The 24,226-nt window shown below is 44.4% G+C and overlaps 1 protein-coding gene across 22 annotated transcripts in view; it reads left to right on the forward strand.

Moving 5' to 3' along the window:
• RBFOX2 (RNA binding fox-1 homolog 2) overlaps positions 1-24,226 on the forward strand; it is a 166,499-nt gene that overhangs the window by 41,516 nt on the left and 100,757 nt on the right. Inside the window, exon 1 of one of the 22 annotated variants that reach the window (XM_057420640.1) lies at positions 4,884-4,988. The exons of 20 other annotated variants lie outside the window; for them this stretch is intronic. In XM_057420640.1, the coding sequence (XP_057276623.1) occupies positions 4,947-4,988 (42 nt within the window). In that variant the 5' untranslated portion in view covers positions 4,884-4,946. Of the gene's footprint in view, positions 1-4,883; positions 4,989-17,018; positions 17,170-24,226 lie in introns of those variants that run through there. One more of the 22 variants, XM_057420642.1, reaches the window with a different exon arrangement.

A 24,226-nucleotide genomic window follows, 5' to 3' on the forward strand; every position in this document is an offset into this window, starting at 1 on the left:
GGCAGTCAAAGTGTTAAGTTTTTCAAGAGCTAAAAGGGAGGGTTATTTGTGGGGTTTTGGTTTGGTTGTTGTTTACGCTTTTGGTTTGTCTAGAGTGTATTTAATACAAGTGCTTGAACTGGGGGACAGAGAGGTTCTAGGAAAGCTTTGAAGTTAAGGCCTTACTTCTTGAATGAATAGCCAGGATAAAGATCAGGAAGCAGCTGAGATCCTCCAAACAAAATGGGGAAGACCAGACTTGGTGTTCCTGGTGCTTCTGAGGAGTGCCTCTCTACTTGAAGGCAAACAACCCCAGATTTGGGGTGGGAGCAAGCTAATGAGATGAAAACTTCTAAGTGTCTTCCTCCTGTTTAAAATGAGGTGAACTAGGATTAAGATGACTAGATCTACTGCTTCCGGGCTTCCGAAGCCTCTCTTCAGGCAAGCAGTGAAATGTTTCCACTCTATACTAGACAGAACCAAAAGGGATATTCTGTTACTGACATAACTGCAATGTTCTATAGAAACTAATGAGCTTCCTGGTAGAGAATGGGGTCTGGGCAAACATGTCCAACATACTCAGGAGATGAGAAGCATCTGTGAAGCAGCTGCACGAAGAGGTTGTGCAGTTGGATAACCAGTGGGGTACGGTGGGGGGGTTACCATTTAGCACCTAAGCTGTGAAGGATGTGGGGTAATTAAGATGTGTTATGGAAAGGCATTTAACACTGCAGGAGCAGGGAGTTTGAGAAATCCTTTATTATTATTATCCAATCCTGGCTTGCATCTGACACTGTTTATAACTCAGCACATTCAGAAGGTAAAAAAAAAAAGTGTTGAGAGTGGAGAGGGTTAAGTTAAAAGCAACGTAAATCATGATATCTGGGAAGGAAAATAGAGAGCAGAGTGTTTAGCTAAAAATTGAAGGAGGAGTTGGTTACAGACTGAAGTCCAATCAATCAGGATGAGTTGGAAGACAAAAGATAAGATCCATGGAAACTAATGTAGCAATACTTCTACCCTGAATCCAGAGCTGTCTTGGCAAGACATTTGGTTGATCACTTGAAGCACAAAGAAGTGGTTCCTTGTTTTCTCAAGCCAGACTACATCTCTAAGAAACTGCAGGAAGGACTTAGGAATTGTGATTTGAAGGAACTGTAACTCCACTAAATAACTGAGCTTGTTATAAAACTGCTTTCTGAAATGTCACTCTGAACCAAGTCTCTGTGCTTATATTGGCCGCATTCCCCCAAATCTCTCCTTTCTGTTCAGCTTATTTCCTACCATTAAACCCCTTAAATAATACAGGAAGCACAGTGTCTTGCAGTTGACACAAGCCTTGCAAACAGGGCAAATATAGGTCTCTGGCCCTATATTTATTTACCTTTTCCCTTGTGTCTGCTGCCTTTGTGGCCTCTCTGCATACAAACCAGGGAATAATTTCCTTGCAGAACTCCATAAACACCTCCAGCAAGCTCCATACCAGTGCATGCCTTGGTCATGGTTGCTCAATATCGAGAGGAAAAAATAACCACGTGGAGAAAAGTTGTGTGAGAAGAAGTTGAGGAGTGCATCCAATTTGAGATATGTGGGAAAACTTCCTGACAATAAACTCCTTCAGCCCTGTAAACAGCTTCTCAAGGGAAGTAGCGATTACCTTGCTGATGAATAGTCCTGCTAAAGCTCTGGGGTTGTAAGACGTTGGCAGGAAATAGGCTGGATGATGTAATACAAATTCCTTTCGTGTTTGAGCCCTCCAATTCAAGCAATTTCTCATCTCTGCTTGGGGTTAAAGAGAGATGTGAGTCATCCTTGGGAGAGGACCAGGAGACCACTTCTATCCCTGTGAGGTACTGTTTGCTGAAGTGTTACCCGATGTCTGCAAGGGTCTTGGACTCTCCCAAGCCTCTTAGTTGTTTTGGCAAGAGGGACAGTATCTTCTTTAGATTTCCCCTTCTAAATGACGACGAGTGCTAGAGAGCATGGCATGTGTATTTGAAGTAGTCTGTGAAATGGTTGGTCGGAGGACCAAAACCAAATGGTGTTGAGCACATACAGCCTGTTGATGGGTGTTCTGTCCTACCGATTGCATGAAAGCAGCTGTTCTGGGTCAGACGGGAGGTCTCTGCCTTCCAGTGTTCTGGCTTAGACAGTGTAAGAGCAAGTACTTAAAGCAGAGGGAACAGTGCCAAAATTTGGTGATACTTCCCCATCTCCATACTCTTAAAGCAATCCCGTGGCTTTGGGATTTCCTGGCTGCAGATTATTATTTTCTTTTTAAGTCACCTGTGATATTTTTCTTTATTTAATTACTTCAGATTGTTTTTGAGCCCGTCTAAATCTTTGGCATCCACAACATCCTGTGGCAACGAGATTTGTTTTATGGGGGGAGAAAGTTGTTGTGTGCACAGCTAACTTGAAACCAAACTGGTTTTAAAGCTGTCAGGTGAGGGCTGCCCTGGCGTTGCACGGGCGAGGATGTTCTGCTTAACTGAAGGAAAACAAAGCAAAAAGCACAAGAAGAACACAAGAGAGAGGAGAAAAGGGTGGAGGAGGAGCGGGGCAGCCCCGGTGCCGGGCCAGGGTGCCGCTCTGGCGGCGGGCTGCCAGGAGAGGGCAGCCGGCGCACAGCCAGCGCTAGCCGCCCCGCCCGCCCGGCGCTGGGGCCAGGCCCGGGGCGCGGTGAGGGGCGGGCGCCGCTCCTGCCTCGCTCTGACCGTGGCCGTAGGGAGAGAGGGGGAAGAGGTTTCAGCCTCCCTCGGGCCCATAGAGTGATCAGTTGTCTCCAGTGTGTGTTCTGCAGATCATGAAATCTCACAGCTTGTAAGTGAATGGAGCGAGTGAATACGTATCTTCCATCTTTTTTCTTTTCTCCTTCATTCCCAAAAATGAAGCTGGAGAACTCAGGAAATACAACTAACTGACCAGTGTGGTTTCAAAACCTGGCAAGATGCTGGAAAAGATCAGATGCTTATGGTCAGACCCTTTACAAAAGGAAATTAAGACAACAGCAGATGCATATTGCTAATTTTTAAGAAACAGATCAATTCAATTTTCTCCTCTGATATGGTGGCAGGCTTGGCAGATGGAGAAAGCTGCTGGCTTTGGACCTAGTCCTGCATGACTTTTACATAAACTAAGCAAATGAAAGGTGAAATTAAGAAGGGGCTGAGCATCATTAGAAAACCATATTTGGAGTAATTATGTCCTGCATTTCTCTGCATGTGTGATACGGGGTCTTCATGTGTGCTGCTGTGGCTACTCTGCACTATTCGTCAAACATCACAGTAATGAAATAGCCAGTTGAATACACGTGTGTGCAGGGGTAAGGTAGCCTTTGGAAGATAGGATTAGATGTCAAAAAGATCATAGAACTACACAATTGTTCATGTTGGAAGGGACCTTAAAGCTCCTCCACCATGAAGGCAGGGACACCTTCCACGAGCAGGTTGCTCCAAGCCCTGTCTGACCTGGCCTTGAACACTTCTCTGGGCAACCTGTGCCAGCACCTGAGCACCTTCATAGAGAAGAATTTCTTCCTTATATCTAATCTACATCTGTCAGTTTAAACCCATTCCCTCTTGTCCTGTCACTACATGCCCTTATAAAATGTCCCCCTTCAGATTTCCTGTTAGCCCCCTTTAAACTTTGGAAGACTGTTTTAAGGTCTCCCCTGAGCCTTCTCTTCTCCAGGCAAAGATCACAGTACATTGCAGAAACAGCCTGAAATCTAACAATTTGAGATTAGGCAAACCCAGCTGAATTAACAAAAGTAGCTGTATATGCAGTACAAAATGGAGAACAGTTGCTGATGCAGTAATATTGAAGGTAGGATCTGGGGTAACAGCAGATAGCAAACTAAGTGTATTGGTGCCTTTTGCTGGGATCTGGAAAACCTGGAATGCATTTCCAGGTGTGTTGCGTAACTGCAGAAGGCAGTTATTCTTTAGAGCTCAGCACAGCGAGCGGAGCACCGCTTTAGGAAAGATAAAGACATAATCTGGAAAGAGTCCAGGGAAGAACAAGAAAAGGAGGCTCAGACAGCCTGCTGTAAGAGGGAAATACTGAACTTGTTCCCTTGTTTAAAAAAAAACCAAATAGTAGAAAAGAATGGAGGATGGGGATTGATCATTAGCTGTGTCCATTGAAGGCAGCTTAACTTACATCAAGGAAGGCTTAAATTGGGTGTTAGGGGCAAAACAGTATTTTCCTGATTCAGTGTAGTAAAGCACTGGAATGGTAATTCAGGGGGCTGGAGTTCCTGTTTCTAGGAGTCTGTAATAACAAGTTAGGCGATTCCTGATGGATGTTTGTCTAAACATGCTCTGTGCTGCGTCTGAGCATGGAGGACCTTGTCTCTCCTGCCCTGTACTGGTGTTTTCTGTGACAGTCAAAAGCCAGTTGTTGCCATCTACATGATTCTGTAGCTTTATGATTGCTGTTGTCTTGGGCCTTTCTCTCTCTTTTTTGTATGTCTAAATTGTGAGATAGGAGGCTCCTCTGTTCCTGTCTGATCTTACAAGTGCCAGAGATCCTTTCTTTGTGACAGCTGCCTCATAGCTCTGTTTCTTCCTGAGCTTGCTTATTACTCAAAGGGTGCGGGGTGTTCAGCATCTCTGAGTCAGTCCTTCCCTCTGTCTCACAGTAATAATATGTATCATGTATGAACCTTGGAGCTGTTGCTATCCTGATTTCCCTTTAAGCTCTCTGGCCAGATCTCCATCTCGAGCGTGCTTAGAGGAGAGAGATTTATTTATTTATTTATTTATTTTTAAACCAACATAAACAAACACCTCCTTGCTCCCCTACCTGCAACTCCCCTTGCATGAAGAAAGGACTGAGAGCATTCAGCAGGGCAGGGAGCGTGCTTCTGCCTGCTTGCGGTTGGATCTGCTGTGGGAGGGCAGCCTGTGTGCACTACACCGAGTACCCGCTCGTGCCGGCAGCTTCAGCAGGACCCTGAGTAAATGAATGGGATTGCGTTCTGTTCTGCTGGCTTCTCCTGCATGGTGAGTGAGCAGCCCTGCATTGGCTGGGGAAGGATGCTGCGTGCAAGCAGACGACTTCAGCAAGCTACGCAGATGCTCCCGAGAATAGCTGGTGGATAGAAGATGGTTTCATTCTTTTCAATATTAAGGGAGAGGTATTTCCAGCAGTAGCATAATGTTGCTCGGAGCAGGCATTTGCCAGATGGTTTCAGCTCCCCCGAGGCTTTGGGATGTGAAAGGGAAAGGGCCAGGAACACACTTTTGATTCATTCCATTAGTAGATTAATCGTCACTGTCCTGGCTTAATAAGTCTCTTAGATTTCCCAGTGGAAATAGCACATGTAATTCTGCCTAGGTCACGCTCTGCACACCTGTGTTGAAGCTTTCACAGCAAGAGGCTATGCTGCTGCAGGCAACATCTGCAAAACAAGATGGGGGGGGGGGGGGGGGCAGGTTTTTTTGGTGGGGAAGAGGTGAAAAAATGTTTTTCGTAAGTACTGTTAAATAATGCTAGTGGGAGTGAGATGGCTTGTGAGAACATGCTTGAATTCTGCCATTTTGGTGGGGGGTGTATTTAAAAACCTTGCAGTAGTAATTTGATGTTATGGAGCTGTTATTTTTCTTCTCCATTCAGTATTAATTGCTGGCTGGATTGCGTTTTCCAGGAAGTCTGTGATTAGAGGACAAGGGTGCTCTTCCTGATAAAGGTCAGAGGCTGATGTCTCGAGAGGGTGGTGATAAAATGAAGAGAACTGTCTCACTGATTTTAAGGGAAAACCTGAGCAGATGCTGTGCTGCTATTTACTTCGGGGTGGGGGAAACTGTCCCCCATGACCTGTCTCTTCCTGCCTCTCTTTGCACAGGCCAGCCAGTTCTTGGGGAGTGAGTTTAGTTGCTGCTGCCTCCCACACAGGAGAAGGTTTGTAGCTTTTGGCAGTTTTAGCAGGAATCTGCGTTTTTAACTCTTTGGGTGCCTGTGGATTGCGATGAGCTGCACTCTGGTGTCACGGCAGCACTGAGCTGTGCTTGCTTCCAGGCTTAATAAAGGTTTTCCATTAGAACTCTATCTGATAAAACCTGTTGAAATTCTGTTGCTTATTGAGGAGAGACTTCAAGTGCTGCCAGCAGACACATCCTTGCTTTTTCTGATCTGTTATTGCTGATACACCTGGAGAGCATGGACTGCCCTTTCTTACAGGTCAAGAGGAAAGCGGTGGCTAACGCTGGCCACAGTTTGATAGTCATCTCCATTCCTGGAGCACCTGTCACCCTGGCTCTTTGCCATGGTATCCCTAAGCTAAAACAGTGCTCCTCAATTCCAAGTGCTTGGAGAACATCTTGTTTTCCAACCATTTATGGCAGCTAGCTCCATTCCTTTGCAGGGTCTGAGGAAAGACTGACAGGGGCCAAAGGAGTAAATGTCATGAGACTCCAGAGCTTTCTGCTGAAAGCTGAGATAGAGATATTTTACATCCCGCGGTATATGTAGCCGGATTTAGGCTCTTTGGTATTTCTAGTAGAATGGCATTTCAGAACTGGGAGCTGAACTCTTGACAGCAGCATTGTCCCCAGTTGCTGCCAACTTCACCCCAGACAGAGAACTGCTGTATTTCATGAGCAGCTGCTGCTGTGGAGCAGAGCACGGGGAGAGTGACAGTCTCTGAAATAATATGAAATATACTGGCACGATAAACAGATAGAGACATCCCTCTGAATTCCACTCAAGAATTAATCTAATCACTGCGTAATATGTTCTTACTGGTCTAGCCTACCTAAAGGGCAAACTTAACTACATTAGGCACAATTTGGAGCATTTGATTTCCTTTAGACTTAGAACTAGGCTACAGCTGACTATCCATGTACATATTTTGAGGTTTCTGGTCGTCTCTAATCCAGTTTGTAGTGACATTACCATTAGATAACCATAGCAAGGTCTTTATCTGAAAAGAAACATGCATTCTTCAGGTCATACAAGGGTGAATAAAAGATCATTCTGGTCACTTTCTGGGAATTTGGGAACAGGGAGGAATTTAATACATTGTTGTCGCCGGTTGCTTTGTTATCAAAGCAAGTGGCTTCTCTAGTGTGTGCAATAGCTGTCAGATAGAATGGCTACACTTCAAAGCTTAAATCTGGATTAAGATCAGGTGAGAATTTATTGCATAGGACCTAGGGCACAATAACTGCACATGTTGACTATGGCCATAGTTACTCCATACCATTCATCTTGTCTAAATCAAATGTGAGGGAAGCTGCTACTCATTCAGTTTGTCTTGGGGACTGAAAGAGTAAGGAAGTACAATCAGTCTCTAACAGAAGAGCCTAATTTTTCCAGAAAAGGCATAAGAATTGAATTTATAGTACTAGGGTTTTTTGTTTGTTTCGGTATTTTTGTTATGGTATGGTGTTGGGAAAAGAAGGGAAGGTTGAACAGCCTTAATACAAGCTCAGCTGAAGGTGTTTGAGGGTCACGGTATGTTTGCAGCCCACAGACTGCAGCTGAGGACCAGATATATAGCTGGTCTGCTCCTATGAGAACCAGAAGCCTGCAGATTCAAGTATATCAGTTGATACAAGTGCCAAGAAATACATCTGAACTCACTGGGACATCCCATGTTATAAGCTCGAGATGTTTCCTGTACTCAGTGTATGCAAGATCTGCAGAATGCCCTGTTAAAAGATACAGGTATCTGTCTGCATGTCTTCTTGGAAGTCCCATATTAAATACATACGCCAAAAAGGCTTTGAAGAATGGACTGTCTTATGAAGCAGGGAACAAGTAGTGCAGTTAGCCTTTACATACATATGCTTTTCTAAACTCTCATGCTCATAATTCTCTGAGGAACCAGTCAGATTGAGGGAGCTGTTTGGTGTAGCCATGAGAATAATCCAGATAGGTGGTGGCGGCACAGGTACGGTTAAAGGACTGCTTTGCTCAGAATGAGATCAGAAGCAGAATTGCTTTTCTGACAACTGACCTTTGCTGATCACTGTGAATTGAAGTTGAGGATATTGTATTCTATAACTGAATTTTTCCAGTAGCATTTCTGTCCTCTAGAAATCTTCCTCTATATATCTATTTATGCCTCTTGTCTTATGCTTTATTAATGACTGTTACATTTGAACAGGCTGCTGTTCCTTTATGTGGTTTGACAACTGCCAATACCCCTGTTGAAGTATTTTGCTTTTAGTTCTGTTAATGGCAGTTTTGCCTGGATTTCCTTACTACCATTACGTAATGTCAGTATCCGCAGTCCCCTGACACGTGTGTTTGGTCTCTTTCCACCCACCCTTACTTATCACAGGTTGATGCTGTGTTCCACTAAAGTCCTTAGCAATTCAGTTTTGCTGTTTCCCAGGAGCTGTCACTCAGTGTTTATCGGTGTTACTTCTTCATTAGCTGGAGTCATTCCTTTCTTCTCTGCTGGTTATATACTTGTGCTGTTTCTCATGCTGAAGCCGTATTTCAGGCAATCGGGTATTTTGTCTTCATTAGGTATGTAAGGCTTCTAGGCAATGTCTAGGTAATATTTTTCTCAGAGGGTCAAATGAAAGAATGTTACTTGAATAAAAGAAGAAATAAAACAGCTGTCACAATAAGGATATTAAAAAAAAATGTGCACAATGTAGTATTTGTGAAGTTGATTCCTTACCTCTCATAGGTGTATTTGCAGTCTGCTTCTGGGGTTTATTAGTCTTTGAGTCTTTTTAATTTGGAGAGAATGCATTTTATACTCTTAAAAAGGAATGTTAAAACCCAGCCTTCAAACTAATTGATACAAGGTAGAATTTCATTCCTGTTGCTAGCAACTTTACTGTCGCAGGATTTGTAAACTGTGTTCTACGCTGCAGTAAATTAGATCCCAATGTTACAGAGACTTGTAGGTAAATATAGTAGCCATTATACCTTGATAGAGTTGTATTGCCTAGGAAATGACTACTGCTATTGAAGAGGAATTTGCTCAGGGCAAGAGGGGTATCCATTACTTCCTGAATAACTCACTAACATTGTTAACCTTCCTCTGCACAAACAAGCCAGGAGGGGAGTCCCTTTCTGCAGAATGGTGGTGTTCTGTATCAGTATTCTCCTTTATCAGCAGCAGGCCTAAGCCAAAGTTTCAGCATTATTAATAAACCCCTGTGTGGTGCAGTAAAGAGAGCTACATCCTGTCTTCTCCTTTCCCCACTGTTGCAATACTCTCATCTTCATATCCTTTCTTAATTTGCTGGGTGTTGCTGATGAATGACTGATGCATGTCACACGGTAAGCACCGAGTCAAGAAAAAGTGTTGTAATGATGCTTATAGCTCCATTGATGAAGTAGTTGAAGCAGTGTCTCTTTCCACCTGAAGTCTCACATCTTGAACAGGCTAATACTTGGATGCCATCAGTTCATCCTTTTGCTTTGTGGACCATAAAGAGATGAGTTATTGATGTAGGAGCCAAGTTGCTTTTTTTTTTATTTATTACTTCCTCTTCAAAATCCAGAACTAAATAAATATCCTCTTTAGCGCTGACAAATAAGTCTAGGGCATAGAGAATCTTTCTGCCCTTTATAAGTTCAACTGGATGTTGTACTCCTGATTTGACACTAAAAATACACTTTTGCTGTAGTTTGATGCTGTGTAATACTTGTGCTACTTAATGGAAAAACTGAAGGGAGATCAAATACTGCTCTCTAGACATTACTAGTGAAGCTATTAAGGCAGCTATTAGTTAACTTAAAAAAATATATTTAAATACCAGTGTTAGGGGTTATTCTAATCCACTCTTATACATACCTAAATATATTTGCTATATGCCAGTTCAGTATGGACTTCAGAATAGATCCTGTATGTGGTAGAATGGAGAAGGTACAGCTTGAAGATGAAGCCTGGGATGGCAGCACAACTGCAGAGGTGCTTTGCCTTCTGCAGACCTTAAGCTTGGTAGCTTTTCTTCAGAACATTGGAGGATTGCAGTCTTCACTCCTGTTCCACCATAGTGAGGCTGACAGGAGTAATACATGGAAGTTCCCCAAATCATTCCCAAAATATCCTGGGAGCAGTTGCATCACCATTTAGTTTCTGCAGATGAATGCCCACAACAATGTATTGAAGCTGCAAGAATTCCTTATATCTAAATGTTTGCATGACCTGGAATGTTTTAACTTTGAATTCACATTTTAGTTTTGTTGATGTGGGTGTTCCTCGGATTTAATTTAAAAGTGTATTTTTGTCTGGGAGCGCGTTTTCAGCAAAGTACTTTTGCTTGCTCCTGAGCTGCTTGTGGTTCTCCTGAAGGATTGACAGTGCCTTCCAGAATACTGCTCTTGACCATACTTGTGAGGAGAGGAAGATCCAAAATAAAGCATAAAAAGCTTTTCTTGGTACCCGGTGTGTTTTGTTTTCTTTTTTCCTCCTTTCTTTCTTCTTTTTTTTTTCCTTCTTTCCTCCCTATGTACTTGAAAAGATAAGCCTGTGAATTGAGACCTTCTGAAGTTTATTGAAGGACTTAAATGTAATGACTGTGCGAAGTCAGTAGCAGGACAGTCCCTGAAAACCGTTGGTTTTGTTAGCATGTCAAGGTGTTTTATTGTTTCAGGTTTTCTGCTTTTTGTTGACGATCAACTAGCCCTTGATATTTTGCTTTTAAATAAGTAATCTCTGCTCAGAAGCCTCTTGCTGTGTAGCCGAACCATACCTACAGGACAGAGAATAGGGAATCCAGTTTTCCAGTAATAAAATGGGTTGCTCTATAACAAAATGTCTTTCTTTCCTTATATGCCAACATTTGGCTTATTTGCTTGGCAGAACATCTAAAAGGGATTGTGGTATTTTTCTGGGTGATTTATTGTATGCACTTTGTATTCGTGCTTCCTTTCACAAACAGGATAATGCAGAAAGAGGCTTCCTGGAGTCCTTTTGGATGCTGACAGGAAATCTATCTTGTGGTTCAGAAATTCTGATAATCAGAGATAATGCCAGGATCCTGAGTGGAGGGAGGCTTCGCAGATGAGCAGTACTCTGCCACCAGGGTAGTCTCCAGCGGCACCCAAAGGGGTAAACCAGCCTCAAAGAAGATCCTCTTATCTCCGTAGGAACTGCATGTGTGCCCAGGGCTGCCTTCTGTGCCTCTCTCCAGATAGCTCCCAGCCCCGTCTCTAATCTTCTTTGGAAAAGAAAAACCACCCAAACCAAACAAAAATCAACCAACCAAACCAAATAAAAGCCAAGACACAAGGCATGCCCAAACCCCACAGCTAGCAGGAGTATGATTTCCCCTGTTCTCTTGCTGGGATGTTCTGCCAGAGGCAGATAAGCCATGGGAAAGCAGCCACTGTGTTGGAGAAACTTGCCTCTGAGCACCGCAGACCATGTCTCCCTTCCTGTCTCCACTCAGACCTTTAGTAGATGGTTCTTGAAGTGTTTATTGTGGTGGGACAACGATTGAGTCTTCATCCTCTCTCTGAATCTAGCTTCTGCATAAGATGTGGAAACTCAGTCTGGCTCTTGGCTGTGAGGCCAACTGTTTTCCTTTGGTTTGAAATGAGATTTTCCTCTTCAGCCTGCCCCAACCTCCCCTCCCAGGTTTCAGCCAAGGAAAACTGCACAGTGAAGAGGAACACATAGATTCAACAGCACCTCTTAACTATAAAAGAATTTCATCGTAGAGTTCAGGCTGTTTTTTAAAACTCTTTTATGGTTTTGTATTACAGGTGAGGTTGCCAGGAAGCCTTATTAAACATCAGGAGTAGATTTTTTTATGGTCAGTATTTTTCATTCAGATATCCAAATGCTGTCCCAGATGCATTCAGGTGCACCACTTAATTTGCACTCCCCCACCCGAGGCCTTCCACCTGCATCTTTGTTCTGCAAACCTCCTGTTGTCAGACCCCACTTCATCTTTTCGCTTCGCTCAGCGAAGGATATTATTTTAGCTCTCATTAGTGGAAGAGTTCCAACCTGGATGCTTCTAGGAAAATTCAGATGCTGCAGAAATTGGTATTGGTGGCTTCACTGGTAACACTGCTTTCCTGACGCAGTCTTCTGGTGTTGACAGAGGTATAATTGTTTGGCTGAGCTTAGCTAACAGCAGCAGGGCTTTAATAATATGAGCTCCAGCAAGCACCTGCATTTGGGGATGTCATTGCATCACAGTTGTACTTTTGGCCTTACAGCAGGTTTAATGTTAGTGCTGTAGTTAGGGCTTATTAGAACTGCAAATACAGGTCATACAGTTCGATGCAAACCGCTGGCTTTCCTGAGTGTCCCCACTGGAATATGTTCACAGCTGTAGTTTGGTTAAAACCTACTTGTTATCTGGTTACATCCCTTTTGTTTGTAAGCTCGAGCTGGATAAGAGGACCACAGTGCTGTTTGTTGGGTGGCTGTTGGAGCATCTTCCTTAGTCACTGCTGGAATGAAAAGCATTTTGTTATCACAGACTGCAACAGCTGAATTTTCTCCAAATATAGAACAGAAATACATATGGAATGCTTTGGTTCTTTCTTCAGTATTGGGAATGTTTCTACCTTTTCCCTGTAGTAGCAGGTCAAAGCAATTGCTGGGGTTGCTATTCTTAAGAAGCTTTGAAAAACTCACCATCTTCCAGCTCTGGCTGTGGATTTCACCTCCTGTCATTAGGATTCCTGGGTAAACTTTACTTGCCCCCTTCCTGATTTCCTTTCTATTTCCTTCTCTCAACTTCTTTTTTTTTTTTTTTTTTTTTTTTTTCACGTGCTAGACTATGTACAAGTGTTGGAGATGTGACAGGGAAGCCCAACAAACAATCCAACTGTCCAAGAAAAATATGCCAGTGTACCTGTGGTTCCACTGAAGTGCTGAGTATTTATGTAGATACACTGGTTTGGTCTCTGTTCTCCTTTCATATATCCAAATGCAATTGTCACAATCATTTTTGCTTAAGCTACCGCTAATTTCTGTTTTTACAATTGATTGCTCTTTTGTGTCAAGATAGAATTGAGTATGGAGTTGCTCATTTTCAATGTAACACTTCTTGAACTAAGAAATTGTTTTCTGTAATTTGGACGTTTCAAGGGTGTTCTTTGGCATTAGCCCCCCGATGCCTCATGCAAGTGTTGTTGCATTTGAAATTCCTGGTGATCAGATGGGTTTCTCCCTCTATTATGAAGAGGTGCTTAGCAAGTCACTCATCCTGCATGCTGTCTAATGTGATTTCAGCAGTGTGAGGCAGACACACCACCTCTTACCGTCTTGAGCTTTATCGGCTAGAATGTTAATCCACGAGCATTTGAAATCATACGCCTCTGAGACACAATCAGCTAGAAACTGGTAACATCAGTCTGAAACTGTGCCGTACCTATTCCCTGTTTGCCCACTCAGATCTTTCCTAAGTAGGCTAGAAGAATCTTTTGTAAGTTATTTTTTAAGCATTTGGCTTATGTGAAACTTACCTACCAGCAGTATTTTGAGGGTTGAATTTATGCACACAGCTAAGCAGATGCAATCCTTTTATATGGAAGTAAGACTTTTGATACTGGTACAGAAGCAGGTAGAATTTTTTCTCCGTTTTACCAGTGCCTCTTATTTTGGCAAATACCTTGATATAATATTAAATAGGTGGTTACTTGCTCCCTTTTTTTCCTCTTTCCCCTTTTGTTACTTGCTAAGACCTTCCTTACCTCTCTAACAAGCATTAATGTCTTTGCAGACTGCTTTCTTCCCTGTTCGCTTTGGTTTACCCAACAGCCTCCCACCAGAGAAGAGGGACCAATGTTTCACTAGGCTACCACTCTGAACAATTTTCTCTTAGCTCGGTATTATTAATTTCAAAATCTTTTTCTGTCTGCTTCTAATCCTTTTTGAGACGGGAAGGATCCCTGAGAGATCATGTATATTTCCACACACCGCAGCCTTCCAGGTTCCCTGACATATATCCTGTAAAGCATTGCTGTTAGGATTAAGACAAAGCATTTGCAGAGGGACTTAGCTACCTGTTTCAGAAGACCATTTTAGTCATGTCTGTCTTTGTTTTCCTGGAATTAGACTGATTAACATACCACTGTCCTCTTGCTGCTTACGGAGTATTTTGTGTTCTCTTAAGATAAATGTTCCAGAAAAAAAAGTCTTTTATTGCTATCTTTTACATACTAGCTAATGTAGTTTGAAGATCTATATAATCGGAATAAAAGCTTAAAGAAGGCCTGGTAGCTCATCTAGTTCTTCTCCCCACCCCCAAATTATATTGGCCAAGTAGGAAATTTTCTTGTTTATAATCTGAAGGCTAACATAGTTACCCCACTGCCACTAGTTCTGTCTGAAACAGCGGTGCCTCTAGAGGCACCCTGCAGCAGCGTTTGCTGACGGGTCTGGGCACTCCTCTCACTGCTTGAGAATACTGAGCATTGAGAAACCTGCTCTTGCAGTTCATCAAGAAGTGCTCCAGGACGACGGGATTTCATCACCAGAAGTCTGCTGCTCTCGGTAATCTTCCCATATACCTTCCACGGAGAGGTGGTGGCCTAGTAGCGACAGCGGCAAATGGATTCGAGCCAGTATTTGAATGATTCAAGGAGGGTTTATAGGTCATGTTTTGCTGCGGGGGCTGAATGTGACCTGTCCAACTGTGGAGTTGCTGGGATGATTTGTAACCAGTCTCAGTTATTGAAATTAAGGAAAACGGATTTAGTCTGAAAGTGCTCCTTTTTAATCCCATGGGGATTAAAGATGAGAGTGCCTGGGTCATTCTTAAGCTTAGTTTTAAGCACTCATATTTTTCATGTCTAAAAGTAGGATTTATTTGGGTTTCCTCATCCGAAATGTACCTTCTCCCTTTCTCTTCTGCACACAAGGAATCTCAGCTTTCATTAAAATGACAGCAAAATAATATTTTGGTTTGGGATTGTGGATCAGAAGAAAACCTTGAAAAGGCCATCAAGGTTATTTGGTGCAAGGTTATTTGGGCTGCCTGAGTGTGCAGGCTGGCTAAACTCATATAGCTACTGCTGCTGTGACCCTGCTGCTGAAACGTTTGCTGAAGTGTCCAACCCTGATAAAAATGTCAGCACTGATGCTGTTTCACTCCTCTTGGAGCACTGGAGGTGTATGGATCTCATGTTTTGCTCTTTGGAGACTGCGGTACATAGGTTTTGGTGCAGTAAGCAACCTGGCCTAGTGAAAGTGGCAGTGGGCTGTAAGTAGGTGGTCTTTAAGGTCCCTTCCAACCCAGACCATTCTATGATTCTAAGTGAATTTTAGAAACATCGCTTTTTTTTTACCTTCTCAATCTGACCCGGCATGCCAAAAGAGGGCAGACGGGCAGCCCGAGAGGTGCTGTTCTTGATCATTCAAGTTTCCTGAATCGAGACTTGTGCTCCTTCCCCTGAGCAGCAGGACCAGGGTTTTCCTGGCTGCTGGAAAGCTGAGCAGCATCCTGCCTGCCTCTGATGAGTGCTTCCCTGTGGCTGCCATGTCTTGGTCTCAGCGATAAGCCTTTTCTCTGGGTTTTTATACAGGACTGCAGCGATAGCCATGTATTTATTTCCTCAGAGCCTGTCAGCATCTCACGTGCTCGTGCCTGTACCCAGGACGAGCCTGGCTTGGGGGGTGGTTGTGGCTTGCTGAAGGTGAGGGGAGCCCAGGGATCGCCGAGCCTGCCTGGGATATCTGCGCTGTTTGCCACAGGAGTCCCATCCATTTGTTGCTCCATGAGGAGATAGATAGGGTTTGACTTGTGGGTGGAGCATGGCAGGCCGCATGGCTGCTTGCTTTGCTCCAAACCCGCTGGATTGTACTCTTGTAATCTGTCGGTAAAGGAAGTAGAGCTGATATGTGAAAAAAGCACCATTTCTATATCCTTAGCTGAGATAAAAATACTTCTTCTAAACTCATTTCCAAGGAGACCAGTGCCTCAATGAAAACATGATTTATTTTTCTATTATATATATTCCTCCTTCCACACCCCCCCCCCCGGTTTGAGGTGAGGCCGATTTTAACATTGCGTTTGGAGCCCAGCGGGGGAAGTCGATTCTTCATCCTGAGGTGGGAAGGGAAGGGAAGGGAAGGGGGCGAGAAACCCGTTTTCCTGGTTTGGAAGAGCGGTTTAACTGATTAATGAGATGAGAGGTGACACTTGTCCTGTGGCACGGGCGTGGGGGATGGGACAAGGAGCCGCTCGCATGGGGAAAGGCTTGCTGGAGCTTGTCGAGGGCGCTGGGGCAAGTGTGTCGTGCGCCCGCGCCGGGGCTGCCTGAAACGGGAGCGCAGAGCTTGCAAGGGTGCCTGCCCCTCTCAGACTTGGGGGGAAGCTGCCGCCAGGCAGGCAGGAGCCCGATACGCTCGGAGGAACCGGAGCCAGCTGCTGCTTTCCCTTTAGGAGTCTATTCAAGTCTGTAAAATACTCATGCAGAGCCACCTGCGAAAGAAAATTAACCCCTTTATCTGTGAGGTGCTTCTCATGCTGACAGTGAGCTCCTGTGGGAGCTCCAGGGTGGCTGGCACAGCGCAGGTTTCCTCCTTAGCTCCAGGATCCCTGTAGTTGTGTTCCTCGGTGCCTGTCAGTGGTTAATGATTAAATACAGCTACTGAATTTTGGCCGAATTTTTGGGTGTTGGCTAATGGGGTGGATGAAGACATACAGAACCTGCCTATAGCACCGTGCAGGGCTCTTGCATCTAAGCATGGTTCTAGGAGAAGCAATTAGCAAGTGGGAGGGAATGGGTCCTCACCCCCAGTGACCTTGGAGGACAACGCTCTGCCTGGTTCACGTCTAAATATCCCTTGTCTAAAGTAAGCACTCGGGCACTGGGAGCTGGGCTGCATTTATTACTAACCCCACCCATCCCTGCCTCTTGCAAGAATCTTGTGAGGCCGAGATTGTGTTTTTAGAAGCAGAATGACAGAGAGAAATTCCCTGGAGGCGAATGCAGAGTGTGTGCTGTGCACGCCAGTACAGACACACGGGGCTGGGAACTCCCAGGGAGAGATTAAGTGCGAGAGAAGAGCGCAGAGCAGCCAGAGCTGGAGGAGGGGGGTGGAGGAGGAGGCGAGACGCTTTCTATGCCTCAAACTGAGCCATTTGGATATTATATATATTTTCTTTCCTTAAAAAACCACCAAAACACCAAAAGCAAAAAACCCTCAACCAACCTTGGCCTCGACAGCCTCTCTGAAGTGCCTCTTGTGCTGCCGGATCACCTCACTGGGTTTGACGGACCCAGGCTAACATGATGTACCTCTGGGTGAGTAGAGAAGCGTGTGTGAGGGCTTGCACACTTTGCACATATAAGGAGTGGAAAGCTGAAGGACTCCGCACTAATGTGAGCGGCCTTCATTGTTGGGCTTAGCTCTCTGCAGCCTCTACACTCAGTACGCTCTAGTTTTCTGTTGTAAAAAAGAATGTTTAGAGCAAGTATTAACTGGGTATGGAGCAGGCTTTTCCTGCGGTTCCAAGTTCCTCTGGAGGAAGAAGTTTTGGGCAGGTGCTTCAGAGACAAAATGTTTGGTGTAAGGCTGCTCACTGTCTGCCATCTGAGAGACCTGTGTGTATATATGTATTTATTAATTATTTTTTTTTCCTATGCATACGACTTGTTCCCATGTGCCTCTGCTTTATGGGATTTTGGTGTTACTGAGAGACAGCCCAGGGAGTGGAGGAGTGCTGCTGAAAGGCATCTGTAGTCGCTGAAGTTTGAGAGGAGCAGGGAGGGAATAGATAGTTTTGCAGTTTGGGGCTTTAGGGAAGAAGCTTTTTTGACAGAAGTTGGATGCAGGGTTGTTTTTCCAGAAGTGGCACAGCTACTCAAGTTTCTGGTGGAGTATGGAAATAATGTCAGGAAAAACATGTGTGAAGCGTTACATAGATTCAGCAAGCAAAGTAAAAGCATACATGAAAGTGTATATGTATTTTCAGCCTTTGAGCGAGAACTGGAATTTCCTCTGGAGCAGTCAGCTGTTAGGCTGCTCAGTTAGTTATCAACGTGAAGTTCTGTCTGCTCCTGGGCACCCTTGAGATCAGCAGTTCGCCCCTGCGTTCCTTACCTTGGATGCTTGAGGTGCAGAGTAATCGGTTCCCAAGTTTTTGTTTTGGGTCTTCTAAAAAAGTCTGTGGGTTTGAAGGTGGAGACTCTCCCTGCTGCTGCTTTGGGAGTCCAGCTTCCCATCACTCCCAGGAACAAACACTGGTTTATTTTAGCAACAAAGCGAGCTTTGGAAGCTGGGCAGAAGGATTTTACTTCCCTCCTTTGCACATACACACACTATCTTTGTTGCAGGGTAACTTGATTCTGCGCTGGGGTATGCACACTTGCTTGGTTTCATCCAGCTGGCCCCGCTGGCAGGCACGTTCACCTTCCTCGCTCTTCCCCCTTGCCGTGCAGCCTGGCATGCGGAGCCCCAAAACGGGGTGCTGGCGTTTAGGGAGAAAGGTTGGGCAGGTCCCATGGCTCAGCAAAGATTTGTGCTTCTTTTGGTGGGTGGGGTAATAGAAGTTAGTTCAGCCGTGCTGTTGCTGATTTTAGATAAGCAGTAAACAATGGAGATGTTCCTTCACCGGCTGAAGTATGGAGGATGCCGGCTTGTGAGTGTGGGAGCTGAGGAGAATTGCCCTTTCTGGCAAGGGGTGTGTGGGCACGGTAGTGCAAAGCAGAGGGTGTCAGTCTGTGTAAAGGGCAGCTTTGGCCCAAAAGATGAAGTGCTGTCCTAGATTCTTAAGATAGGGTTGAGTTTTGGGACACTTGCTGGCACACCAACACCAGTATCCCTCCATGGTCTGCTGCTTCTGCCTGCACCCGTAACTTTGGGCAGTGCTATTGCTATGCTTGCCTTGCAGTTCAACTTCAGAGGAGTGGGGAAAAGAAGTGCTAAATGCCTGAATAGCTGAAGGAGTTTCAAGGGCATCATCCAGGCATTGTGCCATGATGATTAAATAAAAAATTAGTGAATTTCTGCTATCTGGGTATAATCTTTCCTTTCTCAGTACAAGTTACCCTGCTACTTTCAGGAATCTTCCCCTCCTCAGTCCTTTCAGGAACCTTTTCCTCTGTGCTCATTTGTGTTTCTGCTTTAAGCTCTTTTTATCCTGATGGGCTGCATAACCTTTAGCAGTGAGAACAAGGAGCCCTGAGTGACAGATCTGGTTTGATCGGGGGTTTGCTGTGCCTCGGCTGTGCTGGTTTCTTGCTTTTCTGCTCACAGGTTCCTCTCCCTTTCCCCCTGCCCCTCTTTTCCTTCTTGTTCCCATGCTGTGTCTTTTCAGTCCTGTGCTTCTTGTCCTTGGAATGTCAGGACTTCAGTAGATGCATGGTGATTTGTACTGAGTCATTCCTTAATTCAATGCATGAAGCTACATTAATGCAATGTTAAATTTGAGGTTTTAAATATGCAAGTCCTGAAATCCAGAATTAAGGTTCCCACAGCAACCATAATGTGTGTGTGTGTGTCCCTCAAGGGTGCATGTTACAGAATTGTCTTCCTTCAAGAGCTTGTGCAATACTGAATGCTGTCACACTTGACAAATAATAAAATGAGAATGCACCTTCCTCTGCAGCTATAGTATGGTGTGAGTACTAAACCCCAAACATCACAACAACCTGCAACATCACAGTCCCGTCCTGATTATAATGCTGTCTCTGAGATGAAGTGGTGGTGTAGCCTTGGTTCAGACTGACATTCCTGCTCGCTGAACTGTATTCCCTCGGGTGAAACTTGTTGCAGGATACTCTTAAATAAGGGCCTTGTAAACTGCAGGGGATTGTGGGCTGTGGAGAGCTGAAGAGTGGGAAACTTGAAGTATCTGTTGTGGTGACCTAATGCTTGGCATTGTGAGGGAAGGGAAGGTGGCAGACTAGCTGTGCCAATAAATAGCAAGAGAGACTATTTATCTTAACACTTTCATTGTGTAGGATGCAGTTGTATAAAGTCTTTCTGTAGCAGAGACAGTGTGATAGTCTTTCTGATGTTGAAAACCGAACGCATAGGTCTGATAATCGGTGTTGAAACTCAAGGAGTTTCAACATACAGGAGGTGTGTGTAGGGGCTCTTTTTGTTCATAAAGGACCATCTAAAACTATTTTAGTGTCGTCATGCACTCATTCCTGTTTACCTGCAGATGTGTGGAGTCCTGAGTTGCTCAAGAGGGCTCCTAGTCAGCAGTTACCATCGGGTAATTGGGGCTACGAAGGTGGAGGGGGGTCTTTGCTTGGGAGGAGGTCTGTACTGACAACAGGGGCAGGCATTCTGCTGGCAACAGCCAGGAGCAAAGTGGTTTGAGTGTGGGAAAAGTGTTCAACCCTTTTCTGGATAAGAATGCCTATTTTTTTTCATTTATGAGCAGATGAATCTGTGTGTACTGTGAGTCATAAGATACAATCTAGAGTCATTTCATTCCAAGTATTTTCTAAAGAGCATGATGTGTTCTGAGAGTCGCATGTATGAATGTTGCCTTGTTGGAGGTCTGTTGTTACAAGAAAGGTTGAAAGGAAGGGGCAGCAGTCCTAGCAAGCAATTTATCAACCATCCTTCTCCTGTGCTCAAAGACAGCTGAAGCTATCAAAGGCAGGAGGGACCAAGGCAGGGGAGGTCCATGCTGTTGCTAGGCTTCTGGTAGGAAAGCACTGGATTCATCGCTCTGATCTCAGATTATAGTGGGTATAGATAATTTCCTCATTTCTTACAGCCATGTACAGAGTACATGCTGAGTGTTTGTGAGAGGGCCGGCTGCCTATTGCAACGAGAAATGATTTCTTTCTCTAGAGCCCTGTGAAAGTGAAGATCTTACCTAGACCTACTAATTACCATACAAGCAAGAATAGTGCCAGTAAGCTTGCCAAGCTCATTTTGAAACATTTTTTGTTGGTTTTCTTCCTGACCTGCCTTTTACTTGCCTTTTTGTCACTTAAAAGCCTCTCTTTCCATTCACTGGAATAATTTTTTCCCCTAGGCTCCGAGCTCATCAGTTTTACCACCAAGGGACTGGAAATCCAACTCTGCTGCCAAATTTGGGTCTTAGCAACGTGCTCTCCCTCACACCAGGTCTTCCTATTATTTGTTTGGATTTTTTTTTTTTCATGAGAGGTAACTACAGCAGTGAAAAGTACGGTCATTATGGTGTGGCTTTCAAAGCATTCATCTGATAGCAGCAAAGCAAGTGGCTATCCAAGGAAAACGGCCTCCTTGCTCTGTTCTGGTGCCAAGCCTAGGGCAGCTATTGCTGGGGAAGTCTGGCTGTGCCTGTAGGTCTTTGGCTGGAACCTGTTTTGTAGGAATGGCAAATAAACACATTGGGCATCAACTGAAGCTCTGATGGGATGAAGAGCAGCAGTCGTAGCCTCAGTCGATGCCGAGAGAAGTTAAGATGTGGAACACGGTGGTTCTGAGCCTGCAGGAAGGTTTTCCTGAATGCATGTTAGAGGTCAGGCCTGGTGTGAATTTCTGTGAATATGGTAAAAGATGCTTAATGTTATATAACACTGATTTTGGATTCTTGCTCCAGAGCAGCAAAGCCCTGGAGAATCATAAAATGGAGCTCATGGAAAAATTCCCTGAGCTGGTAGTCTGTGAGCTGATTCTCTGGTCTGAAAGTCCCCATGGTGCCATACTGTGGCCTGCATACATAGCTGTATGAACCCAGGAGTAATATGTTTGTCCAGCCCTGCAACTGAGATAATGAGTTCTGCTGCTCGATAAGATTTATTTGCTTTGATGCAGCACCTTGTGAATGTGTCTGTGCTGTTTCCACACCCAAGGTGCTCCCTGCACAGCTGGTTTGGGAATGCCTGCCTTATGTTCCCCTGGGGGGGTTAATGTGATGAAGCAACTTGCATCTATTTGCATCTAGGATTTATACAGGCTTTGGAGATTTGGGAAACAGAGAAAAAAGAGTTTATGAAAAGAGATTATATAATGTGACCACCTATGTTATTAGAGCACCATGAGCTGATAATCCAGGTGATTTTTTCCAGTTCTATGTTCCTGCAAGCCTGTAATCCTGGAAGATGCCAAGGTCACTGCTGAGACCAAAAAGCCTGGTGCAGCTCAAAAATGAGAAGGCATTTCAAATTTAAGGTCCTGGTTTCAGAGAAAGGAGATTGAGGATCAGGATAATCTATTCTGTAGGCTACATTGGATTAATGTAAACCCAGGTAAAATCAGTGCCCAGCACATTGCGATCACATTCAGGAATTTTCTTCCCTGATGAGTCTAAACAACAGAATTAGAGGGCTGTAGGCTGGCTGAGTTGATACGACTTTCTCCAGCAGCTCTTCTGCCTGACGGCTGTGTTCCCACCTGTCCAAACAGCAAGGAGCACAGGGGACCCTGTTTGCTCTAAGCCTGTCCAAGTCTTGGGAGACTGACAGGACCAGGTCCTGTTAAAGTTAGTTTTTCACAAAACAGCCTGTTTGTCTTGGAAGGAAGAGGATAAACCGCAAGAGAATAAGAGGAGAATAAACCTCAGCCTTCCTGGTTTCCAGCTGAAAGCTTGAGGAAGAGTGCAGATAATAGTGATTTGAGATTGAACATCTGTGTTTCCTGCACTTCCTGTGGTGCTTATTTGCAAATCTGGATTCCAGCAGCACCAGAACCTTACACTTGTCCTGACCCCCAAAGTTACAGCAGTGGTATGGGAAAAGTCTTTGAGTGATATGAATTTGGATGGCCTTTTGCTACAGCTCTGAGCAGTCTAGGGTATCAACTGTGTATATGTGCATGGCGTGACTGGATAGCTTGTGTGGTTAGCTGGAAGAGATCCCTTTGTCCTTCAGTGAAGGCTACTGGATACAGCAGGAGTTTGAGTTGGGTTGTAGGGTCAGACAGAATGTTTTCTTTCGGGAGTTTCAGTTTGGAGGAGGATCTGCAGTCTGTATCTGCAGCTCTGGTTGGTACTCCATACCCAGGACTGTGTGACGCATCCTGCGGCCGTGCACTGGAGAGGCAGGCTGTGCTGATGGACCAGTGCAGATAGTTCTGCGCTGAAGTTTAAACAGGCTTAAAGAAAATTAAGAAATCAATTTAGGATGTGCTTGGTGCCCTCCAGGGCTAAATTCTTTTGCTGAAAGTGTTAAAGATTCCTCAAAGCTGTGAAGAAATTTAAACAAGTAATTACGTTTCCCTTGTCTGTCCCTTAAATTTAGGTTTCATTGTTTTCAGAGTACTGCATCTCATGACTAATATACTGCCTGCACAATGCTCTGGCTGATTTTTTACCAGATGGTTCTTGGGTTTGAAGCTGAATCCAGGGCAAAGGCAGTTAGTTTTGCTCCTGCTTCAAGTGAAGCTTCAAATGAAACATGCTGTCCCCCACACAATGCTCTAATTGAAACTTGGACATAAGATAGTGATGAAGTGAAAATATTTTGACCAGATGACAGGGGTTTTTTTTAGATATTCTTAGGGATTATTATTCATCGTGCTTTAAGGAGCTGGCAGAGGATAATACTGGAACACTCCTGTACTTTTTTATCATTTATAAAGCATGTAGTATTGAAACAAAGCTTAAATGTAGAAAAATGCTGAAATTCAGATATGTATACGTGGGTAGAAAACAGAAAATGTGCAGTATGATCTGCCTGCTGCTATTTTTTACTTTTTCATTTCTGTTGTAATGGCCTCCTTTTTCAGCCCACCCTCAATCACTACAGTGATGTCTGCTAGCGTCCATGACGTATGTACCATTTTGGATGGAGAAGCCTCCCGAGTAAGGATGAAGCATCTCTTAGGAAGCTGGCAGTGCCTATTTGGAAGTGTGCACGGGGCCTGAAACTCCATCAGGCCCATCGCAGTAATGCTGCATAGGCCTGTTGGATCCATCAGTAGCTTCATCCCAATTTATTACACTGAGAATTTTGGCTGCTTCCTCACTGTTCAGCACAGTGAGGAGGAGCAGTGAATACCAGTTACTTTGGTCCAGCCAGCTGAAAAGGAGAAGCACTTTCAGCATAGGTGAAGCTACTGGTTAGGGCATCTTTTAAGAAATGGGTGGTATCTGCATCTTAGAGTTTTAGTGTTGGAGAATTCTTCTGCAGCAAAAGCTTTGCTGGAGTATATAGTGTATGTGTAATTGCTGCTTTTAAACACCTTTAGGACTCACAAGTACAGTAGAAATACGAGGTGCCTTAATGCTTTTTCCTTGCATGGGGGGAGTATTGCTCTCCAGTGCAGCTCTTTAGCTGCCGTGAACTCGTGTGCAATAAACACCCTTTCTCTCTTCAGCCAAGCAGGGTGGTGATAGACACCCTCCCATTTAAACATGCGCGATTTTCTCTCCTGCAAGGGTAAAAACTTCAAAAATAGTACACATAT

The sequence above is a fragment of the Pezoporus wallicus genome, unplaced genomic scaffold (genome assembly GCF_028554395.1).
Source record: "Pezoporus wallicus isolate ANWC-B61680 ecotype Strahan unplaced genomic scaffold, APGP_CSIRO_Pwel_v1 contig_2871, whole genome shotgun sequence".
NCBI classification, from domain to species: Eukaryota; Metazoa; Chordata; class Aves; order Psittaciformes; family Psittacidae; genus Pezoporus; species Pezoporus wallicus.